At 45.8% G+C, this 18,899-nt stretch overlaps 1 protein-coding gene across 7 annotated transcripts in view; it reads right to left on the reverse strand.

Moving 5' to 3' along the window:
- Positions 1 to 1,690: 1,690 nt before the first annotated feature.
- Positions 1,691 to 18,899, reverse strand: part of LOC120899593 (rho GTPase-activating protein 17-like) — a 31,836-nt gene continuing 14,627 nt past the window's right edge. For all 7 annotated transcript variants that reach the window (XM_040305611.1, XM_040305613.1, XM_040305615.1 and 4 more), the window contains exons 3-7: positions 17,496 to 17,743; positions 17,201 to 17,376; positions 16,258 to 16,507; positions 16,023 to 16,169; positions 1,691 to 9,793 (exon numbers count right to left, since the gene is read on the reverse strand). In XM_040305611.1, coding sequence (XP_040161545.1) covers positions 7,434 to 9,793; positions 16,023 to 16,169; positions 16,258 to 16,507; positions 17,201 to 17,376; positions 17,496 to 17,743 — 3,181 coding nt within the window. In that variant the 3' untranslated portion in view covers positions 1,691 to 7,433. The remainder of the gene's footprint in view (positions 9,794 to 16,022; positions 16,170 to 16,257; positions 16,508 to 17,200; positions 17,377 to 17,495; positions 17,744 to 18,899) is intronic.

Here is an 18,899-nt window from a genome sequence, read left to right on the forward strand (position 1 = left end):
CCATATGGTCCAAACCATACTTGGTTGGTATTTTCTTCTCTACTTGTATATTGTTAATGCGATGGTGTAAGAGCAACATGAATCTTTGAACAATCATCAAATTATCTTCGAAATAAAATTATGTGACATGGAATTAAAAACTGGAAAATTAATTTGAGACATGACATCGAAGTAGAAACTTTAGCTTCAAATTGGCATCCTGTTGGGAATAAGAATCAATTGGAAATCTCACATTGACAGAATAATCAGCATAAACGAAATGTTATATTTTGATATAACGTTCAAGAATAAATAAAAAAGCTTATAAAGATAATCAAATAATATATACACTTCCAATAGAGATGCTTCCAATCGATACCGAATTAAACACATGAATCTATGAAACAACGTGGAAAAAGGCCTAGAAAACTAAAAAAGGGCATCGAAAAATTACAATGAATTCTACAAATCTAACTGGAAAATTAACTTGACGTTTTCCAAGGAGGAGAACTAGCACAATTCGGAATGTCTGGAAGCGCAATAAACGCACCAACTGTTAAAGAGACACTTCAAAACAGTATCTGCAAGATTTTGTATCTTAGAAAGGTTTCAAACAAAGTACATTTAACTTTGAAAAATCTTCAAACGGAGAGAAGCTACAAACAATCATATAAAAGGTATTTTAAAGAGAAGTATCACACTTTTTTTTGTTATTTAAAAAGTAAAAGGTCAACAAACATGACTTCATCGAAGTGTTAAGACAATTACGCCAATCTATCAAATAGCAAATAATGAATAATGTTTCTTTTTCAAAGGTTTAGCCAGCCGCTACACTAGCTTCCCTCAGCAGTCGCTTACAAAGTTGATCAAGCTCGAAGCCGTTCACCATCAAAACGCGCTATACCTCCTGCATGCGGCGAAGGAGAGGAACGGGCCCTTTTTTTCGCACCCAAACCCCACCCCACCCGAAAAACGGATTATTAATTACACCCCCACAGGTTGCAAGGTTGTATCGAGAGAGGAAGCGCAAAAGCGTGCGTATCGTTTTGATGAGCAAACGGCCGGCACCTGACAGGGGTTTTAATTAAAACGGGTCAGGCCCGCTTAATTTTGCTTTACCGGTGGTGTGCTGCTGGGACACGTCCACTGGTACCATCCACTGGCCATTGTGTTTTATGTGGAACGGTTTAAAGCACTGATTGTTATTAGCCATGGAGGATCAGTGCGTATCGGTTCTAAAGGTCCCAAAAAAAGGATGAATTTATCTAGGGTAGAATTCAATGTAAAACGCGTTTTCAACAAGCCGCTCTTTAAAGGATAACCATATCATAGAAACTATAAAAAAGGCGAGTTTTAAACAGCTGAATCTATTTCATAAGCTTCAAAACAATAAAACCTCAAACATAATTTCCATTTAACATAGGGGCGTTAAACAACTAATACCCCCAGCTATAGTGATATGGCAAAATCTCCCCACCACTGCGGGTCACCATAACTAAAGCAACGAATGCTGATGCCCCAGTGTACCAATTTAATCCACTCTGTGCTAGTCCACTCTATCTCTTATCAATTAGTGGGCCCAATGCGGTTTGTGGTGCGTTATTTATGCACCAAGTACAGTACAATACTCACTCCCCATGCATTACCCTTCCCACCACCCTTTCTTTCCTACCCCATGCCACAATTAATTGATAAAAAAGAATGGTAATAATTTTCACTGTAATAAAAATCAACATTTGTTTTTTCGCTTTATTGCAATAATTAATAATTAGTTACATCTGTGCATGCTGTCTGCACACAGCGCACACCTGGTGACTGTCCCCGGGCCCGTTTGTGTGTGTGTGTTTGTTTGTGGATGTGTGAGAGTTGGTGTTTTAATTTGCCCGTTCGATTGATCGTAATGTTTTGTTAATGTTGCCCATTAACGCAACATCCATGGACGATCCCACCGCCACACCTCTCGGCGGCATGCGGAAAGAGGCGCCCCATTGTTTTATCCTTTCCTACGTGTATCGACTACAGTACGTTTTACCATTTGATCGATAATGCATCAACACACCGCATATATCACGGGACACACGGACGGTGCTTCTCGCAATGCTGTGGGCCTGCCTGTTGCTCAATTTTTGTTAAATTTCATTATCCTTTACGCATTCTTTCCTCATCTTCGTCCCACATGCTTTAAATTCAATTAGTAATGCTGCGCGTTTAATTATTAATGCATAATTGATTGTAATAATACGGTTTGCCATACACAAAACATGTCTTTGCGTACGTATGTCTGGGTGTGTGTGTGTATATGTTTATTTTACGACCTTATTAGGGCTCTCTTTCTCTTTCACATTAACTTATAGCTTGCTTCTGTTTTTTGCTTCGCGAATACAAGGCTTTAAAGCATTCAAGCACGAAGCCAACCATAGAGAAACAAAGAGAAGGCAAAAAACAGACACGATAATTGAATTAAATTCACGAATTAACCTATAAAACAAAGCATATATGGTGACATTTTACTGCCTAATTGTTACCGGCCATTTTTTGCACATTTTTTTTCATTCTTTTTGTTTGTCCTTAGTTTTGTCTTCTTTCACTCTAAATAGTATCACCTTTAGTTCGCTTGCTATACACACGTTTCCTTCTTTACTTCTGTTTTATTTACTCTTTTTCCTCAATCACACTTACTTTACTGATTTTTAGTTTTCGTTTTATCTATTTTCTTACTTCATTTTCATGTTTATCTTCTTTTCCTCTAGTTCCTCTCTTTAGTGACTTTTATGCTTTAAAAAGCGTTTTTTTTTGTTTTTTTTTTCTTCTTTTCTAACTCCTTCACTGAATTCGCTTCGCAGCGGGAGGGCACTTATGCAGAGAACGGGATAGAAAAGGACGACCATAGAGGTGAAATATAAATAGATGAAGAGAGTAGCGGTTTTTATTACTTTTGCTGCATATTAAACATTGCGTATGCTTAGCTTAAGCTCAAGCATAATTCAGATAAGATTTTGTTATCCGATAAGACTACTATAAAAAGATCCAATTACATCATAACTTGAAAGCTATGAAGAGACAAAACCTTTAGGGCACACCACCACGGGAAATAGCAGGACAGTACAGTGGGGGATTCATCATTTCGTTGTAAAGTAAAATAAAAAAAAAATAAATCACTCTGGAATGCACTATATAACTCCGTGGGAGATGAGAAAGCGAATCAATCGAACAATCTCATTTCCCGGACAAAAGAAAAAACAACCTGCTGCGCTGTTGCAGTAAGCCATGATAAAAAAGAAAGCAAATCCATAATCCAGTTGTGCGATTCATTATCCAAGTCACAGTAGGCGTTTTTAAATCAATCTGTTATAAAATGAGCGATTTTCATGTTTCTGCTGAAAAACATGATTTAAAACACCCCATGTTGTCGATAAAAAAACAACGAACAAGACACAGATTCCTCACCACCGGAACAATCCATCGTAACTAGCGTTATACCGAGTAACGCTCGCAAAAACAAAACAAAAAAATCCACCAACACCCATTACCGCCAATTGTTCCCTATCCGAAGAAGGAAAGAGTTGGCGGCAAGAGAGAGAGAGAGACGGCGGTTTGCCACATTGACACACAGTTGATATATTGTGTTACCTCAGCGCTCGTCGGCCCTTTTCACATCAATAACGCTGCACCTACCGGTACTGGCCACTAATACGCCGCAGTGAATTTTCCACCCAAGGGAAAGAATGGTGACGATGCGTTGTTCTCTCCCATCCACCCCGGTATTGCGCACACACACACACATACACACACTCACAATTCCATCGCTTTCGGCATCTACTGCACATGTTTCAAACAATTCACTTTATGATCATCATCATGCCCGATCATGTCACACTCGTTGCACTTACTGGACACAAAGAAACAAAAAACTCCCCTACGCACCAGCTTAAAAGCATAATGATGTGTACTGACGCTGCAATCGGGGTGAGAAACACACCGGACAACCGTGCTTCCTCTCCGCCGGATGAACACGACGCAACACTGCTTTTCACCAAAACCACCAAAACCGATTCTTCTTTCGCGTTTGTTTGCGGTTTATTACGGGCACGTTTTATCTACGGACACTGCCGGTTCCGGCACCGACAGGTGTGTATGTGTGTTCCGGACGCGGTTTAAAAATCTGCACTGCACACAGCAACGCGTACGTGAAAAATCTCCATGCACACAGTGCCCACTAGATTCGTTGGCAGAGGGCGGTGGTTGGTTAGCAACCGTTCGCTTATTCTTGGCAGCGCCCTTCTTTTTTTTTGCAGCAACACAAGCCCTCCACCAACCACTAAAATGGAGTAACAAATTTTAATGAATATTGATGATGATTTTGTTTAAATGCTAATTACTCGGCAGTGACGAACCGCCACCAAAAACCGGAGGGAACACGGACGCGGTGTGCGCGAGCGGGATGTGATACCTTCCACCTTTCCTTCTTCAACTGTCCAGAGCGAATAGGGGCGGGAGCACACGTTCGCGCGCTCGAAAAGGGTGATAAAAACGACGCTCTCTCGCACACACACACACACAAATCCATCGCGTGTGTCCGGCTTTATCATCTGCCCGCGTATGCTTTGAAATTTTGGCAACTGAATTTGTTGGGACTTGTTTTTTCTTCCTACCTCGCTCGTGTGTGCGCCCCAAAAAAGGGGGATTATGCGGCATAGCAGTAGAGCGCACACATCACTCTTCCGGTGCATTTCATATGAGATCGAAATTAGTTCCTGCGTTCCGCAGTAATTCGCAACCAAAACCGCACGTGACGCGCGAACGGGTTGATGAAATTTGAACGTAATATAGCCCGCGCACCTGCCCAACACTCTTAGCCGACGCCTCATGTACCCCATACGCGCGGCAAAGCGTGTGGGGCTTGTGTTACAACCCACGTTGCTGGCATGTGTGCAGGTAATTTCATCGCACAGCATTTTTTTAGTTGTTTTTATATAAACCCTCCTTCAGTGTAAAGTAGGTAGGTGGGGGAGCGCATTTGATTGTGATGTAAATTATGGACACTTTTGGTTCCGGGTTCTGATGGGAAAACAGGAAGATTATCGCTAAACCGCGCGCTGCTTGCAACGTAGCGCGGAGGGCGAGCTTCGCGGTTAGCTCGATGTGTAATCAACAATACTGATTTTAATTTGAAGCTGTTGCCACTTGCACAGTACTATAAAATGCATTTATATATAGAGCGCTCGGTTCGCGATGTACATTGCCACAAGCAAAGTTGATGCACTGGAATTTACAAAGCTAAGGTTGATAATTTAAGTTGCTGTTGCTGATGTCGCGTCCACAATTTAGTTTAAATGTGAGCTGTTTCAAGCATGCAGTTGGTTGTTGATATGTTGAGGTGTGTATGTTTTTGATTCCATTCCTGTTCCAGTTTCTGTTATGCCTTTTTAAATGTATCTATCATACGTTTGTAATCTTTTCTATCATAACCGATTAAACGTTCTCTATATCGATCGCGATCTTTCTTGATATTTCAATATTCATCATAAACACATTCTACACATTCCTTCGTCGAAGAACCTTTGTTCCATTCTATACCTTTTTGTCCTGTGGTAGCTAAATTAAACTAGGAACTCAGCGGCGTACAATGCATTGCCACAAAACTACGTCAATTTAACACACAACCATCATACTTCGTTTCCTTCCCAGAGGTGATGCCAGTAAAAACGTTCGAATTGTTTTGTAGCTATTGCACGATTTCAATAACAAGCTTCCGTTGCACACACTTCCAGCATCGTCCTTGACGTGGCCTCTGTGGCCTTTCCTTGAAAAAAAAAAAAACAAAAATCCCCCATTCTGCCAATTTTAAAAACAAATTCACTTTAGCAGCGTTCAGCGGCAGTCTCTTGAAAGTCATCGCTTTGGTTAGTTAGTAGCGGACTGCCAGTGCGTCCAAAGCAAGGATTCGGGTGTGTAAATCTTTCTCCATTTTTCATGGTCAGCACTGAGATTGACCGGGTTTCTCTCGAACAGCACGGTTTTCTGCACGCTGTCTTGTGAGCGCGTGCACTGTAACGCACCGAAGTGTTGTTTTGGTCATTTTTCCTATCATGTTACTTTTTGCGTTTTGCTTTGCGCCAAATAAGAAAGACTGTTCTTAGTTAAAACACGCTCGCGCGCGCTACACTTTCATTAGTTCCTGTCCGTGTTTTCTTGTTGGATTTCTTACGCGACCTTTTTTTCGGCTGCTGGCAGTAAAATTCAATTTCCGTCCCGGGGAACGATAAATCGTGAATGCACGGAGCAGCACACACACACACAAACACACCCATACTGCAACTGCACGCAGAGCGCGCTTGGCCATTAATCAAATGGTCCGCCGGCGTAAGCGTAAAAGAAAGAATGGCGGTCGTAGTGAAAATTGCAACGTCTTCCACATGGTTGGTTGCTTTAACATCACCCGAACGCCCGGAATATACACGTTCCGTGTAAGTTACTTTTTCCCGTGCTTTTATCTATTAGAAGCTGAATCGCTTTGCCAGAGAAAAAAAAAAGCTGAAAGGACAGGAAAGTATAAGACCTTTTCCGAGAAAACTTTGTCCAATTATCGCTTTTTGGGTCCGACTCAAAAAATAAAACAAAAATTTTCCCGAACCTTCATTTCCGTGCGGCCGTTATTTCGTGACAAACAAACTGATGGCCTTTTCTCTGGGAAGTGCACAATACGGAATGTGTACCAAGGGGGAAAAGCGTACAATTAATGCTGATACGTAACAACAATTAAGCTATTTCACAAGAAATGGATAATCTCTTTCAGTCGACTGCTGTTTTTGTTGTTGTTCATCTGGTGTCGTGATGTATGATTTAATGAATTGTGATGAACTTTGTCGCACAATTAAAATTGTCAGTGCATGCCACGTCATAGTTCAATGTGTTTTTTTTTTTGTTTTCGCTCTGAAAATTCAATTCGCACGTACATATGATGTTCAGAAAAGAATTGCTTGCAAAAGCGAAGCAAAACGAATATACGGGGGGGTACTTCGGAAACCCTGCACTAATTTACTGTCGCTTCCTTTCATTCACTTTACGCTTTTGTTTCGAACTGTTGTTTCTCTTTCTCTAATTTAACTATCGTAATCACAACATTTCACTAGTTTCACCCCTCCCATTCAACGGTAAATAAAATGCAACATATAGCAACATTGCTGCAACGAAAACCAAATATTGTCCTACATTGCTAACGAAACTGAAAGAAACGAAACGGCGTGTGCAGTCCTAGTAACAAAGAACAGAGCTTAGCAACAGTTTTTGGTAGTTAGATAAAGAGGAAGAAAAGAAGAAGATATCGCGATTGTGACCACTGGGTGCGCGCCGCGCCGAACCCTTTTACGGCCGCTTAGCGAATTCGGTGTGCATCATCGGCGACGCCGGAGCTTCACCGGGGCCGTATTCTAAATCAACACCTCCCCGAACTGTTATAAATCGGTCGAGTCGGACGATTTTGGCCGCCCGACCGGCGGTGGCGGTGCCGGGACCTGGGGCCGCTTGATCTTCGGATCGATGCCGCGCGGCGACTGTGGAACGTGCTGCAGACTAGTGGTGGTGGTTGTAGAGCTACTGCTAGTAGTATTCGCAGCAGCAGTAGAGCTGGCATTGTTGACGTTGTTCCCGCTCGGTGGCAGCGGATTCACCGGCGACTGTACGTCACTGCCGAGCGATCCCGTCGATTCCATCATTGCGAGAGGCGGTGTGCCCTGAGGAACTGTTGCCGAAACGGAGGAGGACGCCAGCGTGTCCACGTGATTCAACGCCACGGGTTCCGGTTTGTCTTTGCGCGTACTCGAATGCTTTGGCTTGGTGGTGATGGTGGTGGTGGTGCTACCCGATCCCTGATCCTCGTCCGACGATCGCTCTACCACATCGATGAATGCAACCTGCTGCTTGTCAATGTTGTAGATCTGCGTCCGCTCCAGTGTGCCCCGCTCCAGGTCGGAGGAGGTCGGTTTTTCCGACGCCCCTATCCGGTTGCCACCGGTCGTCGTTTCACCGCGGAAGCTTTGCGCCTTCTTTAGCGAGCTGGCGGACGTCAGACCGCTGATGATGGTGTTGGTACCTTCGCTGACCTTCGATATTTCCGGAATGGAGCCCTTGAAGCTCATCGGGCGCATTAGCGTGGCGGGCCGTTCGGGTATGACCGGTTTCTCCCGTATCACAACTCCTCCTACTCCGCCAGCGGTCGATCCACCCGTCCCGGCACCAGTATCTCCACCGTCGTCGTTATTGTTGTTCCCATTCGACGCACTGCCTGCGGATCTCGCGGACGAACCGAGAATCGTGGTCCTCGGCAGGGCGACAGGCTTCAGCGGGGGAAAGACAGAGGACGACGACGATGCTGCTGCCGCCCGGTTGTTGTTTTCCTTGTTCTCCTTACTACTACTACTGCTAGTTGTATCACAATTGGGAGCATTTGGTTGCTTGTTTTGGTGCTGCTGCTGCTGCTGGATGCTGTTTGCTACACTGGCCTTGATTTTGCCCAGCACCTGACTGTCCACGCTGACGGCGGCCGGCCGCGGCGGCGGGATCTTATCGGTCGACTTCAGCTTCAGCAGGTTGTCGTGGCTCTCGGCCCGCAGCATCGGCTGCCGGTCGTACTCGGCCTGCGCCTGTTTGTACGCGTGATGCTGTAGCGACGCGAACCCATCGTCCCCCGCTCCGTCTCCGTTGTGATTGTGCCCGCTCACCGAGCTGCCGCCCGTGACGCCCGAACCGCTCAGCTGCTTGAAGTAGTGCGTAGAGTGCAGCTTGTTATTCACCTCCCGCTGGCCGCGGCCGTGGTGCTGGTGGTGATTGTCCGGCGGGGTCGGTGCCACCTGCTTGTTGTGCTTTCGTCGAATCGGCAGCTTCGGGCTGTACTCCTGCGGCGGGCTGGAATGATCCGACAGCGAACTGTTCGACTGGCTGCGATACTTCAGCTGGTCTGTACTGCCGCCACCACCACCACCACCACCACCACTGTTGCCGCCGTTGTTGCCGCTGTTGTGATTGTTATGACTATTGATTAGAATAAGACTAGTATCGTGGCTGCTGCTGCGGGAATGTGACACTCCGCCCCCTCCTCCTCCACCGCCTCCTCCGCCGCCGCCCTCTCCTCGGCCGATGCGCAGCTCGTCCTGGCTGCTGCCACCGGTCAGCGTCACGGCAACGGTCGGCTGCCCCCGATCGGTCGACGATGTGACAAACATCGACCGGGACATCATGTCGCCCCCGGGCGCACTAGGAACGCTGCGGACGTGCTGATCCTTGTCCACCGGGAACCCCCCATTGTCCGGGAACAGTGCGTCCCGGGTCATGCTGACGTAGAAGTTCACCTCGCCATCGAAGAAGAACGCCCAGTCGGCGACGAGCGCCTCGACGATCGTGTTCACCGTCGCGGTACTGTTCACCTGGTCCATATAGTTTTCGTTCTCGTTCGGCGACCACAGCAGGTTCGGTGACATCACGATCGCAATGTTCTGGGGGGACATTTTGTTCTCCTGGTTTTTCTCCGCCAGGTAGGACAGGAACTTGGTCAGGTAGCGCAGGTTGTCGTAGTTTTCCCTCGGCAGCTGGTTCACGATATCGAGGATGGCGGCCTTCCGCTGCGCGTCGCTTGGCTTCTGCGCCGCCTGCACAAAGTCCGGATAGAACTCGAAGGTCAGCAGCGGGTCGGGCAGGCTGCGGAGGTACTTTTTCAGTACGCCCGCGACGACGTGCGGATCGCAGTACTTGTCGGCGAGCGGCGGTGACACGTAGTTTGCGTTGATCGCCGAAATCATGCGTCGCAGTTTGGAGGAGGCTACAAGTAGAGGGAAAGAAAGGAAAATGTCATTACCAATTTCATTTCATCGTACATAAAACGTGCAGTGGCTCCAATTCTTATCAATAAATCATCACACAACTAATCAAAAGACAGCACAAATCAAACGATCTCGTCTGTATTGCTTTTGTTGGGAATATTTAACGATCAACCGTCAAAGTTAGCGAATTCAAAATATTAACGAACTTAATGACATTTAACGAACGAAATGTCAAAGGTAGGAAGACGGCTGCTTGGGAAGTGTCAGATTGAAAACCGCATGGAACAGAACACAACGTAGGGCAGACAACACAACAACACATTCCTGAATAAAAGAATTCTATTTTCATTAAAATCACCCAACATATGGTGCCTAAGGACCTGGATTACTGGTGAAAGTGAAAATGACGCAAGCCAAAGCCTCAAGCGAAGAAAGTTTCCGTGGTTTCTCGGACTCAGAAAAGGAAAATAGCACGATAATAGACAACAGTGCAATGGCTCTTGCTCTCGCAAAGGAGGAACGAGATGGCTTGATTGAATGTCTAGTAAGACTAGAAAAATTTGTGGAAAATTCGGGAATTGTTGAGTTGGAACAAGTCGAAGCTCGATTAAAACGTCTTGAGAGGTGCTGGGAGCATTTTGTAAAGGTTTCAAAGGAAATAAGGCAGTTTGACGACCAGCGCAACAAGAAAGAAAAATTTTGCTATATTTGCTGACTTCGATGAGCGTGTGTGTGTGCTAACAGGCAGACTTAAGAGAATGCAGCGTAGCAGCAACGTGCCAAAGAAGGACGAGAATATGAGCAACGTTACTAACACATCCACAGGCGGTGTGAAGCTCCCCAAAATGGCGCTACCAGAATTTCAAGGTAAATTCGATGAGTGGCTACAGTTTAGGGACATGTATGAGCAAATGGTGCACAACAACATAACTCTTTCTAAAGTAGAAAAGTTATATTATTTGAAGAGTTCGCTAAAGGGTGAAGCATTAAAAGTGATCGAGGCTTTTCCGATATGCGCAGCAAGCTATGATGCTGCATGGGACGCTGTGGTAAGTCGTTTTGCTAACCCATACATACAAAAGAAAAGACATACGAATGAGTTGCTAAACTGGCCGAGAATGAAAAAACCAACAGCCGCAAACATCAACGCTGTAATCGATGGTTTTGAAAGGCACACAAAGTTATTGCAGCAGTTAGGAGAAACGCCGTCAACATGGGGTATCATGCTCACGCAGCTTTTAACATCAAAGCTCGATGAAGGAACTCAGCGTGAGTGGGAGCGAACAGTTGAGGCACAAGATGATGCTAATTACAACGATTTAATAAAATTTTTGCGAGGACAAGTACGAATTTTGGAAGCTTTGGGCGAAGATAAAATAGAACAGCGAAACCAACCGTTGCCAACATCAAAAGCTCCGAAATTGGCGATTCACGTGATAGCAGGTGAGAAAAAGCTTAAATGCAATGTTTGCGGTGCAGAGCATTCAACAGCAAAATGTGACGAGTTCATTTCAATGGCGGTGAAAGAACGAATCAAGATTGCGCGAGCAAAAGAGCTTTGTCTAAACTGTTTAGGAAAAGGCCATTTTCGAAACCAATGCGTATCAAAGGTACGTTGTCGTGCATGTAAGGGTGCTCATCATTCTCTTTTACATATGTGGTTACCGACAGAAAACACTATGCCTAGCACATCAGCTCAAAGCAACAACAATGTTGATGAAACATTCGTCAATGAAGCACAAGGTGCAAATCATGGAAATGCTACGCTCACTATGGCTGTTACAAGATCAGGTGTTTCTTGTGGCGTGCTTTCTACAGCTCTAGTAAATGTGAAAGCAAAGAACGGTATGTTCATTCAAACGCGAGCACTATTAGATAGTGGCTCACAGCTCAACGTCTTGACTGAGAAACTTTGTAGAAGGCTTGGTTTACAACGGCGAGCTAGCGGAATCAAACTAACAGGTATAGGAAAGCATGAGGTCAGTAGTGACATAGCTGTAACGGCGGAAGTTGGGTCGCAGACCAACAATTATGCGAGAAGAATGGAATTCTTAGTGATGGACGGCATCACTCACAATCTTCAGCCAGTACATCTTCCTAACGCATGCATTCCGGATGAAGGTAAAATAGCAGACCCTGGATGGCATCAGGGTGGAGAGATCGATATGTTGTTGGGGTCGGAGCATTTCTTTGAATTTCTAGCGCTAGACGGCGGCCGGCCTGGAGTCTATAGAATGAACGATTCTCATCCATATTTTGTTAATACTGTGTTCGGCTGGGTATTAACTGGGCCAAAGCAAACGCAGCAGAAAACATCAGCGATTTGTTCTCATGTGAGTATTGCGGAGCAAATTGAGCGATTTTGGTCGATCGAAGAGGTGTGTCCAGAGAACAGCTTGACCCAAGAAGAGAAAGATTGTGAGCAAAGTTTCGTTACAACACATTCTCGTGACGAAACGGGTCGATACATAGTAAAACTTCCCATAAAACTCAAAGGTTGGGAAAGGATTGGAGAGTCCTTAGGAACGGCAAGGAAAAGATTTCTACAACTGGAAAACCGATTGTCGAGGGATGTGGCACTATACGAAAATTACTGCTCAACGATAAAGCAGTATCAAGAGCTGGGATATTTAGTAGAGGTATCTCCTGACATGTCACAAGGTGACAACGTGAAGCCATGCTATTTACCACATCACCCAGTTGTGAAATTATCCAGTGCTAGCACCAAAGTGCGCCCGGTTTTCGATGGTTCCGCTAAAACCTCAACTGGTTTTGCACTAAATGATTGCCTCCTAAATGGACCTGTGTTGCAAGACACACTCTTTGATCTAATTGTGCGATTTAGATCGTATGCCATCGCACTCATTGCGGACATCGAGAAGATGTACTTGCAGGTAAAGGTTCATGAGGAACACACACCATTGCAACGCATCTTATGGCGATCTTCTCAACAAGAGGAGATAAAACATTTCGAACTTCAGAGAGTCACATTTGGCCTGACGTCATCATCCTTTTGGCAACTCGAGTGCTCTTTCAACTTGCGGCGGATGAAGGAGAGCGATTTCCATTAGGTAAAAGGGCTTTACAAGAATCATTCTACGTGGATGACTACATCGGTGGAGCAAATAGTGACGCTGAAGCTGTCCAGCTAGTAAGTGAGTTGCGGCAACTATTGAAGAAAGGAGGTTTCCATTTACGGAAGTGGAACTCAAATAACAAAATGGTTTTGCGAAACCTGTCTCCAGAGGAGAAAGATAAATGCAAGCTTGTGAGTATTGGACCGGAGGATCAAGTAAAAACGCTTGGCGTATATTGGGATCCAACTACTGATTCGTTAGGAGTAGCGGCAGATTTCGACGATGTGTCAAATGAACCTCCTACCAGGCGGAACGTGTTTTCGTTCATAGCCAAATTATTCGACCCGCTTGGCATAATTGCTCCAATTATCGCCTGGGCGAAAATCATGATGCAGCGTTTGTGGATAGCCACAAAGGAATGGGATGATCCAATCCCGGTGGATTTGGCTGACCAATGGGAATTGTTTAAGAAACAATTGTACCTGGTAAAGGAGATGCGGATTCCAAGGCATGTGATGCTTCTTGATCAAACCAATGTGCAAATCCATTCTTTTGCAGATGCTTCCGAAGTAGCCTATGGAGCATGCGTTTACCTCCGAGTAACAAATCGCGAAGGCACAGTGAAAATAGGTCTCCTTGCAGCAAAATCTAAGGTAGCGCCACTTAAGAAGTTGAGTTTACCACGGTTGGAACTCTGTGCTGCTGTGTTGGGAGCGAAACTTTGGAAAACTGCATGCATCGCTATGAAGCAACCAATAACAGAAAGTTATTTCTGGAGTGACTCTACCATTGTGCTGAACTGGTTAAGATCTCCATCGTATACGTGGGCGACTTTCGTGGCAAATAGAGTCGCCACGATACAGGACTTAACCCAAGGAAATCATTGGCAACATGTGAAAGGAAGTGAAAATCCAGCAGACATCCTGTCCAGAGGTGCTTTACCTAATCAACTCACTAAGGAATGGTTCCAGGGGCCACACTGGCTCTCGAATAATGAGTGCACATGGTCATTTCCTGAGGAGAAATCTGACATCGATGAATCGCAACTCGAGCGAAAGCGACAAGTGGCTGTAATGACGATGGGCGTTGCAGAACATCCTTTCCTGGATCGCTATTCCTCCTACTGGAAATGTGGTAGAGTGGCAGCTTATTGTATCCGGTTTGCTCAAAGATGCAGGAATGAGCCATTAGTCAGCGGTCCGATTACATATAACGAATTTATTAGAGCGATCCGACGTTTAGTCGTCGATTTACAGCGAATTGAATTCCATGTTGAGATGCGGGAATTAGAAGAAAAGGGAGAATTGCTTAGCACATCAAAACTAAGGAAGTTGCGACCGTTTCTGGATGATGAAGGTGTCCTACGTGTTGGAGGACGTCTTAGGCAAACAAACATCAGATACAACACAAAACATCCCATGATTCTTCCGGCAAAGGGCAACTTTACGCGAATTGTTGCAAAGGCATACCATGAGATGGCGCTGCATGGAGGTCCTCGCATCACCCTGGCAACAATGAGGCAAGATTTTTGGCCTTTAAATGGCAGAATATTGGCAAACTACATACACCGAAACTGTTTAACATGTTTCAAGGCTAATTCAACACCAGTTGCGCAGCCAATTGGCCAGCTACCAGTTAAGAGAGTGACGCCAGCCAGGCCATTTCTGACGACTGGTATCGATTTCTGCGGCCCTGTGTATTTAAAACCAGTTCACCGTCGAGCAACATCTCAGAAGGCATACATAGCAGTATTTGTATGTTTTTGTACTAAAGCAGTGCATCTCGAACTGGTTGAGGATATGACAACATCAGCATTTTTGGCGGCATTTAGACGGTTCATTTCGCGTCGTGGTTATCCCAGTGATGTCTATACGGATAACGGTTTGAATTTTCGTGGAGCGCAGCGTGAACTTAATGATCTTTTTCGTTTGTTAAGCGACGATTCTTTCCAGGCAACTACAAGGGAAGAAACGATGAAGTGTGGAATCACCTGGCACTTCATACCTCCGAGAGCACCCAACTTTGGAGGGCTATGGGAGGCGGCCGTGAAGTCGACTAAGAAGACGCTTACCAAACTGTTTGGATCCCAGCGATTGTCATTTGCTGACATGTCTACCGTGTTGACACAGATCGAGGCTCAGCTTAACTCGCGCCCACTCACACCCTTATCGGAGGATCCAGAGGAGCTCAACGTATTGACACCTGGCCATTTTCTCATTGGAGAAGCTCTATTGACGTTACCAGATGCTAATCACGTGACAACACCCGAGAATCGTTTGAAGCACTTTGAGCAGCTGCAGCAGCTCGTGCAACGACATTGGCAGCAATGGTCGAAGGAGTACATTTGTGAGTTGCATAATGTCAGTCAAAAGGGATTACGAAGCAAAAAGAGCGAGATAGGTCAGATGGTAATTGTGAAGGAGGATTTACCACCAAACGAATGGTGTTTAGGCAGAGTAATAGGAGTGCATCCAGGTAGTGATCAGGTAGTAAGAGTAGTGACGATTAAGACGTCTAAGGGAACTTACAAGAGACCTGTATCAAGGGTGTGTCTGTTACCAGATAGTGAAGTTTAGATTGTTGAAAATGTTTTTATTGAAACATTACTTCAAGGCGGCCGGTATGTTGGGAATATTTAACGATCAACCGTCAAAGTTAGCGAATTCAAAATATTAACGAACTTAATGACATTTAACGAACGAAATGTCAAAGGTAGGAAGACGGCTGCTTGGGAAGTGTCAGATTGAAAACCGCATGGAACAGAACACAACGTAGGGCAGACAACACAACAACACATTCCTGAATAAAAGAATTCTATTTTCATTAAAATCACCCAACAGCTTTCATCACCCCATTTGCCCTTTTCGTTTGAAAACATAGAGAAAATTTCAATAAACAATCGGCAATAAATCTAACTTTGCTTCGATCACGTTCGTGAGTCGCGCAAACACACGCGAGTTTGCATATCAAGCGTCATGACTTTTCAAGCTTCAAGAAACAAATCAAATCAAATAAACAACCGAAGAAACGATGCTCCCGACCGATGTCCAGCAGCCGTGGGGTAGCAATTGCTTCGAGGTTAAACCGAATTGAAGCCGGCTGTGCTCATTTTCACGTGGCGCATCTTGCGCACACGCGCGCCCCAACTTACCGCAGCCGACGCGCAGCAGCCCTTCCTCGTACAGGCCCTTCTCGAGCAGGCAGCAAACACACAGCTCGATCACGTAAGCAATTTTACGATCCGTCGCCTTCAGATGATCCCGCAGGGGCGTGTTGAAGATTTGCTTGTTATTGCGACCTGGGGAAAAGGAAAGGGAGGATAGCAAAAAAGACGGTGGCGCATGAATAAAACGAAGCTGGAAGCAGAGAGCAAACTGCAAACTTACGGAACAACCCGTCCATACTGCGCATCGTGTGCTGTATCTCGCGCAGGACGGAGGTGAAGTACAGCTCCTGGTGCTTGACGTACTCTTTAACGAACAGGGCAATGTTTTCCTCCTCCGCCAGCAGCTCGTACATGTACGACTCGTACAGATCGCGCTCCTTCTCCAGCTTGGTGTGCAGCTCCTCTTGGTCATCCTTCAGCTGGGTGATCTTTGCTTGATTTCCCGCCTGATCGCTGTTCCGCTGGGCCGACTGAGGAGCGAAGGGAGCAAGGAAAAGAAACGCAAAATGGAAAGAACCATAAGCAAATGTTAGAAGCAAGAACCGAACAAGCAGAAGCGCATGAAATGGATGAAAAATTGTTCCTAATAGCAAGTAAATCGGTCGCTTCACAGTTCAAAGAACTTACACATCCAGCCCAAGTAACACGCGAGCGCGTTGGATCATTGCCAACGATAAAAGCGAATCAGTCTTCTTTTTTTTGCACTTCTGTAGCAACGTACAGTGCAAAACGGGAACGAAAACAACGACGCAAGCAAATGCATCACCGCGAAGGCAACAACGAACGCCGATGAATCATAACTGTGCAACGGTGGCACCAAGGGAGACGGCACTGTGCTGGGTGAAGGAGGGGAAGGACAGCAGCCAACAGCTCAACATTCCATCCACCGCTTCTCGTCGTTACTTGGGGTGGTGGTGTGCTTGTAAGCGACCGATCGCACCGAGATGATACCCCAAGTGCTCCAAGTGCAGCCCAGTGGGCTTTGCACGCTTTGCATGTTTGCATTTGCACACAGCACGCATCTATACGGATAGCGAGGAGTGGGGAGCCCTCTCTATCTGTATGCGTTAGGCTGCACCGCGATTGGAAAGTAAATTATGCCGGGGAACGGGGGAGTGGGCCGGATGAGTCAAGCCGATGAGTCGCCGCTCGGGCACACTTACATCATACTTTTGCCGGGAGGCCTCATACTCCTGGTGGCACTTGGTGACGACGCGCTTCTGCTTCTGGATCGTGGACAAGTGGCGCTCGATGATGTCGTTGAGGTTTTTGCTGACGGAGTTCTCCACGTTCACCTCGTTGTTCACTATCTCCGTCGCTATCCGCTTCTCGACGCGTGCTAAAAAGAATGCGAGACGAAAAAGAGAGAACAACGATCGTAACGATTTTGATTAAATAATCATCCAACAGCCCCATCATTTACTTGGCCGATGGGACCCCGCAGCGCCAGCAACCTACCGCACGTGTCCAGCACATCCTTCAGCAGACCGGTCGGCAGATCCTTGACCGATTCCTCCATCAGCTGGCCGAGCTGGAACTCGGGCACCTTCTTGCAGCGCTTCTCCCGCGCGACCGCATCCTGTGGCTGGCCGGCGGACACGTTCGTCGCTATCCGCTTGTTCAGGTTCTGCAGTATGTCTTTGTACCGGTCGACCTCACGCTCGATTTCCTGCAGCCCGTCCGCATTCTTCTCCGCCTTGCTGGACCTAGGTTGTGTGTATGTGTGTGAGAGAGAAGGGAGGAAAGAAGAATGAAGCATTAATTGCCAGCAATTCATGAAGGTTACGCATCGTCCGGTGCAGTGCACTGCTGCACCCGTGCGGCTCAATGTAAGCTTCGCATGTAAATGGTCATCCTTTACTGTCATTAACCACTTTGTGCGGCTCTCCCCATTCCAATTCTTGTTGCTCGCCGTCTTCATTGCCGAGGCATTGAAGGGTTCAAGAAATCATTCGCACATTCCACATGCAACGCAACGACTCGCAGTACGCAGAGGCAGAGAGAGACAGGCAACCAACTGGAGCTTCAGCATCATTGAGTAGCGCAAATGATACAATGTTCTAAAAATGGCCAATGATATCGAACGTGCCGACACACGATTCAACACGATCCAACAAACGCTGTGAAATGTTTACAAAGAAAAAAAAACGCACACACCCTGAGACGAAGGCCAGCTGTTTGGTGTGTGCATTTTAGAGTCACATATTTATTGGTCGATAAAATTCCCATTCAATCATTCAACGGAATGGGACGTTATACGTCATTCATAAACGTAAATATTTTATGCGATGGGCGCTCGCTCATTCGATTTAATTGATTAGTTTGGATTTTTTTAAAGATTTTATTACTGAAACGCTTAAAATATCTCACTTTATTCTTTTCCAATTGGCCTGAAACTCAAAGCGAAAAGCAAACGTTTCCAGTTGTTTCGAGTTTCCCTTACAACAACTACACAAAAGAAGCATTATTGTGTTCCGAATTGTCTCCAGTGCTGTTGTCTTTCCTTTTTACAACTAAAATGTTTTGATTTGGTGTATAGCACTACACAACCTCAAACACAGCCGAACCGAAAAGCATCTTTTCTCCAATTGAAACAATTATCCCCCGCACTCTCCCGGGACACTCACACACACACCGAGAGGGAGGAGGGAGTGAGTGAGGGAGTGATGAATGCAAGCGAAGACGACAAAACAACCGTTCCCGTTCGGATCGAAAAGGGTAGACTTTAGTAATTGCACTAAACAGTACGGCGGACCACAGCACAACAATTAAAACCCACATAACCGACAACTAAAGCGATCGTTTCTCTTCCAGACAGCCAACAAAGACACGACACACAAAGTCGAACGAAACGAAGTGCAT

The sequence above is a fragment of the Anopheles arabiensis genome, chromosome 3 (genome assembly GCF_016920715.1).
Source record: "Anopheles arabiensis isolate DONGOLA chromosome 3, AaraD3, whole genome shotgun sequence".
NCBI lineage: Eukaryota > Metazoa > Arthropoda > Insecta > Diptera > Culicidae > Anopheles > Anopheles arabiensis.